At 48.8% G+C, this 9386-nt stretch overlaps 2 protein-coding genes across 2 annotated transcripts in view; one reads left to right on the top strand and one right to left on the bottom strand.

Annotated features, from left to right (window-relative positions):
• The window catches only part of dbe (KRR1 small subunit processome component homolog dbe), a 39829-nt gene extending 35111 nt beyond the window's left edge, over positions 1 to 4718 (bottom strand). Inside the window, exons 1-2 of the mRNA XM_077660994.1 lie at positions 4572 to 4718; positions 924 to 1105 (exon numbers count right to left, since the gene is read on the bottom strand). Coding sequence (XP_077517120.1) covers positions 924 to 1105; positions 4572 to 4587 — 198 coding nt within the window. The 5' untranslated portion in view covers positions 4588 to 4718. The remainder of the gene's footprint in view (positions 1 to 923; positions 1106 to 4571) is intronic.
• A 176-nt stretch (positions 4719 to 4894) lies between these two features.
• Positions 4895 to 7762, top strand: LOC144127968 (iron-sulfur cluster assembly factor IBA57, mitochondrial). Its single transcript, XM_077660992.1, has one exon. It carries the CDS (start codon positions 5024 to 5026, stop codon positions 6104 to 6106), a length of 1083 nt encoding a protein of 360 aa, XP_077517118.1. The 5' UTR covers positions 4895 to 5023; the 3' UTR covers positions 6107 to 7762.
• Positions 7763 to 9386: the final 1624 nt, after the last annotated feature.

Consider the following 9386-nt stretch of genomic DNA (forward strand, 5'->3'; position numbering starts at 1 on the left):
AATGCTTGTCCGTAAGAACGAGGCACATGCCACACGTGGCATTAGTGGAGCACACATAGCGCAGCCTGAAGCCAATTTCTGAGCTCACCAGACTGTCCGTTACAACACTGCCGAGCGTACGGAAGTTACACCACAGCTTCCCTACTGCCCGTTTTGAGGGGGTGTGTGCAGCACTCCCATTTTACTTTTTTTTTCCTCTTCTGCATATTTATTAAGCACACGGCTGCCGGTCAGTCAGCTGGACTCAGCTGCAGCCTACTTTCACCCCCAATATGAAAGGCAATCTACAGCCAGCAACGACATGCTTTGGCCGCCGTCACCGAGGAGGCAAGGTGGCATGCCGCCATCTCCCCAGCTAGAAGATACGGACCATGATAGAAATTTAGAGTGTGTGCAATGCAACCCCTAGGTACCGACAACTGCCAACAGAATCTCACTCTGCCCTCTACACCCTCTCAACCCATTTTTCAACCCACCTACAGACCCTCCGCCTAAATAGTTGCCTCTGCCTCCTGCCACATAAGCAACTTTCCCTGGCAGACTCCTACCACCTAAGACGCATCCAAACACCCACTTTCCCCATTCTCTGCCACATACACCGCATTCACCCAACATTATACGCAGATACGTGTCCCTGGTGTGGCGGTATTCCCACATTCACGCACATTACATGGACATGCACAGGTAAACCCAATCACTTAAAGCCGCCCAACATCGCGTTGGAGCAGTGGGAGGTGACACTGGCCAGCAACGCCCTGGACCAGGAGGCGCCATCCGCCAACGCCGAAGCGTCGGCAGAAGCTAATGCAGTCCTGGACTGAGAACCCACACACCCCTTACAATCCGCGCAGTCTTCTTTTACATAACACGTTTAGTCTCTCTGTCTGCAAGGCAGCGTTCATTTTCTAACGAATCGCACTCACATGTTCTGACAGGGTCTTCTTGACGAGGGGCCAGCATTCCCGCAGGTACTTCTCCCTGTACTTGGGGAAGAGGGTGGCGAAGGCGCTCTCGCACAGCACACCATGCGGATTGTCCTCCTTGGTGAACGCTGGTAGCCGCATGGACCAGGCACTCTCACTCGAGGGCCCACTGCTCGTGCCACCTGGAAATGGTTTAGTGCATTGTATCCATTAGAGGAAATGCAACAGGAACTATGACTGCTCCACAGGACCAAGTCCATCTGCTGAGCATTAAGGTCCTTAGAACACCTTTTATCAATGCTACAATGCTACGGTACAGCCCACTCCTATAGTGCAGGAGTCTTTGCACCACCAGGGCATCAACTGTAAAACTGGGTGTCTGTACAAGAATAGTGGACCTCTCAGCACTAGGCCCAGCACAGAGGACACAAGGGCACCTAAATGTGCTAGTGTGTTCCAATAATATTTGCAGCCGACTGTACAGAAGCACCATGTGCCTAAAGTATGGCTTGGAGTCACCAGGGAAGCTTTGAAAGCACTGCGATTCCCTTCCGTCCTGCACTAGCTTTGAAGCTTCATTGCTACTGCCACCTACCAAGCACAAAAGTCACAATGGTGCTGGTGCTGCTATTAATGTGCAGGCAACCGGTTAAGCCTCACATTCTGAATGTCAGCAATTGCTCCGCCTGTGTCCCTCAATAAAACGGAGGAGTTTCGGTTACCGCTGTCTTAAGAGGCCAGTGCCCTATAAAAACTTCAAGAGTAGTTTTGCAAATTGCAACCCTATTTGTGAACCCCTTGGGTACACAATGCAGCAGTCGTTGTTCGATGGCATACTTCAACTCTTGAGGTTGCACAGCAGTAGCCCATGCTCAGCACAAAAGCATGGGCACACTAAATGAAAGCACTGCATATTCCCAACAACAACACAATTCAAGCACAGAGGTGACATGACATGGTGAATACCGTGCAATTCTTTGTGCAAGCATCATAAGAGAGCAGCTTTATCTCTCGATAAGTGACACAAGGAAGGTGCAGAAGAAGTGCGGTGCGTCACTAGGTGCTTTGCCAAATTCTCTATCTTTTGGGAGAGCCGCTGATGCTGGACATGACCAAGCCCCTTCAGCAAGGACATACGCACCTGTGTTGCTAGTGGCTATGACACAAAAGAACCATCATTAGAAACACCCTGTAAATCCTTTGTGCTGGAGTTTCCTCATCCAGTAATTGCAGATAAATTTCGTTCACGGGAGTCCCACACAGGCGCTCTAGTGCCGACTTGGGAGTCACAGTCATGATGAACAGCCATTAAAGTGGCATTGCAACACCCGCAGATTCAGCTATAGTAGAATTTACCCCTCGCTGAAGCCGACCAGCTCAAGCTACACCAAAACATCATGAAAGCAGCAGAGCATGAATGCTTACTTTTATGCTCTGAACAATGCGCTTCAGCCCCATATATGCTTCAGCCTCATCGATCTTATTTCCATCATGGGCATGGATCACGTTGAGCGCACACGTGGGACGACTCGGTAGCAATTAATGTCATTTTAAGTCCACGGGGAGCCCTGCTTAAACATGTATTAGGGCACTGTGTTCCCTCAATGACTGCTAATCACAGCCACCTATTTGCACAGGACTAAAACCAACAACAGCCTGCTTGATTCTTTGCAACATGCACCTGACAGTCACTTGACTCGGTATTAAACGAAGCAGATAGCTTTGTCAGCTTATGATCCAGCAGATCACTGCCTAATCTGCTGTTCACTTTTAATGCGTTAGCATTAGGACTGCCATCTCGGCAAAAATTGGTCACTCGTTTGCCATGACTTTGTTGCTTAAGCCAGAGTGGAATGTGGAGAGGATGCAAATACAGTCGAAGTGTAGTGAGGGAGAGGTGGGTAGAGAGGGTGATAAATGGAAAGGAGGAGAGTGGAGACGATGACAGTGAGTGGGCAGCCAAGTGGAGAGAAGAACAGGGACCTCCACTGCCAGGTGTGCAGGCTCCACGAAGGATGTGCAGCATGTCAAGCACGTGTACACGACATGCCACATGGTAATGCATTCTCTGCTGCACGGATCGCATTCATCATTTGTGAGGCACTTATGATAACTTCATGTAATTTCATTTTCTCAGTAAAAATCAACTCCATAGCTCTTTCTGGCTATGGAGATTTGTCCAGTGGAAGCATTTATAGGTGAGAAAATTGTATTTAAAAATTTAACATATTTTTGCTCCAATCGCTCGATTCAAACTGATGACACCAAGACTCCATGATCACCATTTGTAAGTGAATGGCGATGTAGCCCAACATCAAGGATCTGTGCGCAAGAAACTGCACTAAGGTCACTGAAGCATTTCATCACATTTTCTAGCATATAAAAGATCTATTTTCAGTGGAAGCAGCACCCCTATCATTAGGATGCAATACTCTGCTGATACAGGCCAACTCAAATTTGTCCTCGGTGTCCCTTTAAATGACGAGCACCAAAACACTGGCCCTCTCCTTGCACCAGTAGTTCACGTAGTGTTCAGTTCTCCTGTAGTTGTATGTGCCAATACGCCACCAAATAAATACTGTGGTCATGTGGCAACATCTCAGCTGTGCAATGAATAGTTACCCTTGGGAGTGTGATCTCGCTTGAAGGTGCTTTCTCATTACCTGATACAGCTCGTTTAAACCCCTGTCATATGGTCTGGCAGATCGAATGAATACCATTAACTTTGTCATAAACAAATTCATCCTCGGCTCGATATAGACTAACAAAACACCACTGAAAATCACAAGCAAGCCCTTGACAGCATTGGAGATATTACCACAGCCGTCCGACAGTTAGCGAACAAGTACAAACATCATTCTCAGCCAGGTCGATTCTGTTCAAAGTAGGTCAAAGAACATGCACTATAACCTCCAATTATTTCTCTTTAGGTTCCATATAATTACAGAAAATTTTCTGAGGTAGATCATCATCCATATGGGCACCCTACACAAAATCAAATACAAAGCTGTCACACATAAACCAAAAGCTGGAGAGGAACTTTCGTGAGAAATTTTTTATATTTTCTGAGGTTCTTATAACCATTTTTTTTTCTCAGAAAGCTGGATTCAGCAGTATCCTTCTTGGCTCCCGATATCGAACAAGAGGCCATAGTAAACAATAACGGCGTCCACGTGCCGCGAAGTGGGAACTGGAGATGCTCCTGAAAGAGCTTCGCAAAGCATTACTGTCAGCCCCTTCTGTTTTTCAGTCTCTAGCCACCCTTCATGGATCCTGTAAACGCGAGGCGAGACGCTCTGAATGCGTAAATGAACACAGTACGACTGATCTTGTACGAGAGCACAAACCAAGACGTCAGGGGAAGAGAACGTGAAAAGGACGTGACACGACGACGTGTGGTCAGCCGAGCATCGCAGCCACCGAGCGTATCGCCAGGTTGTGCCCAGGGGACGTGCTCAAGCTCGTTACGCGATGCAAACCAAGTTCATAACGACTACTGTTACAAGGACGCACGCCGATGGAAATGACAGGTCTCGACGATTCCTCGTTAGGTAGACTGAAAGTGCCCGTTCAACGCACTCCCTTCCGAACACATCTGAAATCGTAAAGGTAACTCTGTGTCACTGAAGTAATCGCCCAGCAACTCACCTTGCTCGTCGGACATTTTAGCACTCGGCTTCTTCGGAGCTAAGAAATGAAAGGCCTTAGAAGCGACACACACATCGACACACACTCCGCAAGAAAGCTTGCATGGGCGCCGACATATTGGTTACCATGGTTACTGTCCCATTGTCATGTTTCCTATTCCGCTGAAGTACAGTTACGTTTACTACGTTCATGGTTTTTTTTTTTAAAACTATTCAATTTTGCATCTCTAAAAATTTATTTTACTGTTTTTAGTTACAACTCTCGCACAACGAGGCACAAAGTATATTTACGCTCCTTCATAGTCGTTGCTTGGCGCTAACAAACGAGCCGAAGATAGCAATGTCTGTAGCCAAAGACGTCTGCTAGCAGCCGACATGCTGGTGCTGGTGTAAGAAGCAGTGCTCTTCACTCAAAATGCAGTAGCTGGTGTTGAACCCGTGCGAATTTAGAAGATGCAAACATTCGTCGCGTTCCTCGCTTCGAGGCTCCCTCGTGCCCACCCGGCCGGCGCCTCGACGTTGGCGCGACGGCATCTGTGCAGCAAGAGCGGCCACCGGAGGCCCATCTCGTGCGAGCCACTCGTCAGCTCGCGCAAGTTGGTGCGGCTACGCGGCGCCGAGAGCCTCTCCTTCCTTCAGGGCCTGGTCACCAACGACACGCGGCACTTGAGCGCCGACGGGGCGGCCGCCGGGAAGTCTCGGCGCTGCATGTACGCGCTCATGCTGAACAGCGTGGGCCGCGTCCTCTACGACCTGCTCGTCTACCGGCCGGCCGCCGAGGACGAGGTGCTGGTCGAGTGCGACGCCGACGCTCGCCAGGGCCTGCTGCGGCTGCTGCAGCTCTACCGGCTGCGCAAGCCCGTCGAGATCGCGCCGTGCGACGACCTGGACGTGTGGGTCGCCTTCCGGCCCTTCTGCGGCTCCGTGGACGAAGCGGCGCCCGCCGACGACGCTTGCGCGCCGGACGTGGCCAAGGGCCGCTGCGTGGTGCGCGACCCGAGGCTCGGGCTGCTGGGCTGGCGCGTGCTGGCCGACGCGGGCGAGGACCTGGCGGCGGCCAACCCGTCCCTGGCGCGCGTCGGCGGCGACGAGTCGAGCTACGCACGGCTGCGGCTGCGCTTTGGCGTGGGCGAGGGGCTGCGCGAGCTCCCGCCGGCCGCCTGCTTCCCCCTGGAGTGCAACGCCGACTACCTGGGCGGCGTGAGCTTCCACAAGGGCTGCTACGTGGGCCAGGAGCTGACGGCGCGCACGCACCACACGGGCGTGGTGCGCAAGCGGCTCATGCCCGTGGTGATGCTGGGCGAGCCAGGAGCGCCGCTGCCGCCGGACGCCCCGGTGCGCGACCCGGCCGGCGCGGTACTGGGAAAGCTGCGAGCGCACCGCGGCACGCTGGGGCTGGCGCTGCTGCGCGTCCAAGAAGCCCTGGCCGCGGGCGACGCGCTGCGGGTGGACGACGTGCCGCTGAGCGTCGTCAAGCCCGGGTGGTGGCCCCGACAGGTGGCCCGGCCTGCAGCCGCCGAGGGACAGGCCGCGTAGGCTAAACTTGCGCGCAAACCCTGGTACTGCAGGGCGTTGGTGCCAGTCAGCTACAGAGACCAGTAGTAGTGGACTCCCCTCAAGCTACACACCTTGAATGCGTACGTAGACGACCGATACTTCCTGGCATGGCGTGTACCCTGCTGCCCTTTGGGTGTCCAGTGCACATTGCCCAGGTTTGCTACCAGCAACAAGCGATCACCTGGAGCACCCCTCTGTCTGCCTGCCTTTTTATGCATGGGCATACGGCTATCCCGATCGGAGCAAGGCATGAATGCTTCAAAGTACCTGTAGGCTGCAACAGTTTGAAGCATAGAAGACATCCGCAGAATACACCGTGCTTTCGTTGCCACTGGGTCCCATATGTTCACCTGACCGCAGTCCTTTCACTTCGGACTAGTGTGTGTTGTGAGTCTGTGCTCTTCCAAGCAACAACACTGACCTCGGGATTCGTTGCACCTTGGAATACAGGCGCCATATAACATCCCCACAAAGATGCCATGGAGAGAACCATATCCAAAATGGTTAACTGCTGTGGACACCAGGACAAAGCGCATGGAATCAACTCCAGTTTAAGGCCAAAGCAGGTCAAGTAGTTTTGTCTCATGAAACAGTGGCTACCATGCTGTCCAGGCTCCAAGGCTGGTGCATGGATGCATCCAACTCATTGGAACATCCGTGCCATCTGGAGACATTTCAACAGGGGAGGGGAATCTCCAGAACAGTTCATTACCGTCTTGCCAAGCTGTGAATGCAATCTGCATAATTTATTGACTGGTCTACTATTGTTTCTGGCAGAAATTGCATGTTTGCAGAGGCAAAACAGTGTGCTGGCTCCTACACTGAGTTTGTGCAACTGTTGATACAGTAAATGGCTGGAAGCAATCTCTAGCTGCATCCACATTAGGGCACAGGCACAGCAGTAGAAAGCCTGCAGTAGAAATTTAAGTAACATCAGAAAACCTTTGTGAGCCAAGATCTTAATGTGGGATTACGCACAAGTTCTGATGCTTAGATACAATCTTGTTTTGTCTGGGAGCACAAAATGTCATTATTTCTTGTGTCTCATACTTTTGGCAAATAATACTGTACACTTCCTATGCATCTAAAGAACAAATATGGTCCACAGTGCATACTTCTTGAGTCACAAAGAAAAAGCCAGTGGTGACAACATTACCAGCTCTCTTTTTGGTGTCTTCATGCTGGTGCTGTAAACAGTTACACCATACAAGTCAAAGTGGTAAAAACTAACCAATGTTTCCAGCCACATGTGAACATAGATCAGTTCTTGTTTGCGGGCTCACTTTTAGGTGGCAACAGCACTCTTGCCCTTGATAGGCTTGCTGCTAACATAACAAGGTGCCGATGGACTACTACGTTGAGTTGGTAGCCACGTTAAGGCCAAGTTTCACAGTCTAAAATACCTTTCCACACATCAGCACTGTGTCTGCTAACTGCTGCTGAGCTGCATTGATGCAAGTAGTGTAAAAAAAAGTAGTGTTCAGCAATTGGAGCTTATATGACTCACTTTTCTAGTCCAAGTAATGTTTATTGTCTGGCTTTTAAACACATTTTAAATAAAATCAACGTAAATTCATTGACAAATTGTTCACTTTTCTTTTTCTCTAAGTGAATAAATGAGAGTAAAGAAATAAAGGGCGGGCTCAATTTCTCATAATTGCTCAGGTTGATTCATTGCGGATTGATAAGCTCTTGCAACAACTTTACATCCTGTGCAGAATTTTTATACCATTGTTTGAGATGCAAGTGGTAAACGTGAAATACGCTCTCCCTGTCATAAAGTTTCGCTTACATAGAAACATGCCACAACTCTCCATAGTCTAAAGACGATGCAAACCAGCACTTTGCAACCACAACATGTGTACAATTTCGGAGCTTCACTGTAATGGACCTGCTGGAGTGGACAGTTTTGTGTGCACGATTCTGAAAAAAAGAGAATACTGCACAACGTGAGTGCGCATCAAAATTTTCCATTCAATAAGCTGCCATGACTATGGTACAGCACATGCTGGCTGACGTCTCATATGGCCTGGGAGCTGCTACTACTGAAATATCTTTGGGTGATGCAGATCATAATATGTGATCGATAATATATGTCAGTGGCCAATACTTTACATGATCAAACTATTAACAACCATGAGGCAATTACAATCAACAATAGAATGAGAAAATCAAACGAATTTTTAAAATTCAAGAACAAAAGAAAACAGAAAAATGGTGTAATATGAGCATGCGAAACAATAACCAGTTAAAACAATTTTGGTAGTGGTAGACTTGTGCTCTATTATCCATGAGCTGATTTGTTCGGGCATTAAATTCTTGTAAAATTGATTTAGTGCAATAAGCTCAACCTGCAAGTTTACAGAGATTCTGATTCCATGATGGCTTTTGAACGGAATTTGAAACAATTTTTCACATAGCATGAATACTGCTATGTTGTTAGTTCAGCCCACCCAGTGACAGCTTTGCAGATTTACAATAATGTAAATGACGATGCCTCTAGCTTACAAGTTTGCAACTATGTTTCACAATAGTATGTGAATGCTGCTGCTGTTCAGCTTAGCCCGTAGCAGCCTGACCATCGATTGTCGCACAATGACTTAAAATTCTTGCAATGCGTCCCATTGCAAGTGCACTTATATAATACAATCGTACCAAAAGTGAACCTTGATGGGATGCAGATGTTTACTTAACCAAAAAGAAAAAAAAACATTGCTTTTCATGGAATTTTCTTAAATAAGTTTGTAACAGCTATTGCAAAAATTTGATGGCACAAGAAGTTGTCACCAAGGCCCATCCATGTGCAATTACTATGAGATAAAATAAATAGTGCAACACAGGAACTTACAAGAACAGGAAGAAATGGACTTGTTGAAGGCAGACAGCAAGGTCTGCAACTGTAAAATGGCCAGTACGTACAATGCCAACACGGCAATCTTCCAGGAAAGGGACGATGATCTAGGTGGAGAGTATTCCAAATACCTAATTCTAAAACACTGAATTTACAACCTGAAGTTGCTATGAGACACACCAAAATTCAAGAAATTGCAGGCATGTCTGAGAGTAGTGAGGAATATGTCGCTGATGCCTTGCGCTAGGTCTTGTTGGAATTCAGTACCCCCATTTTCCCGAGCCCATAGCTAGTTGAGCACAAGGCCAAGATCCAGTCCAAGACGAGAGAGTTGCGAGCAACTTGGCCACCCCTGCTGAAGCCACGGACACCCACAGTGACGGAGCAGGTACCTCACTCCCAGTGTCC

The sequence above is a fragment of the Amblyomma americanum genome, chromosome 4 (assembly GCF_052857255.1).
Source record: "Amblyomma americanum isolate KBUSLIRL-KWMA chromosome 4, ASM5285725v1, whole genome shotgun sequence".
In the NCBI taxonomy this organism is placed as follows: Eukaryota; Metazoa; Arthropoda; class Arachnida; order Ixodida; family Ixodidae; genus Amblyomma; species Amblyomma americanum.

Bases quoted from the DNA above. Each gene is read 5' to 3' on its own strand.
- LOC144127968 (XM_077660992.1), top strand. From the start codon at position 5,024: ATGCAAACATTCGTCGCGTTCCTCGCTTCGAGGCTCCCTCGTGCCCAC.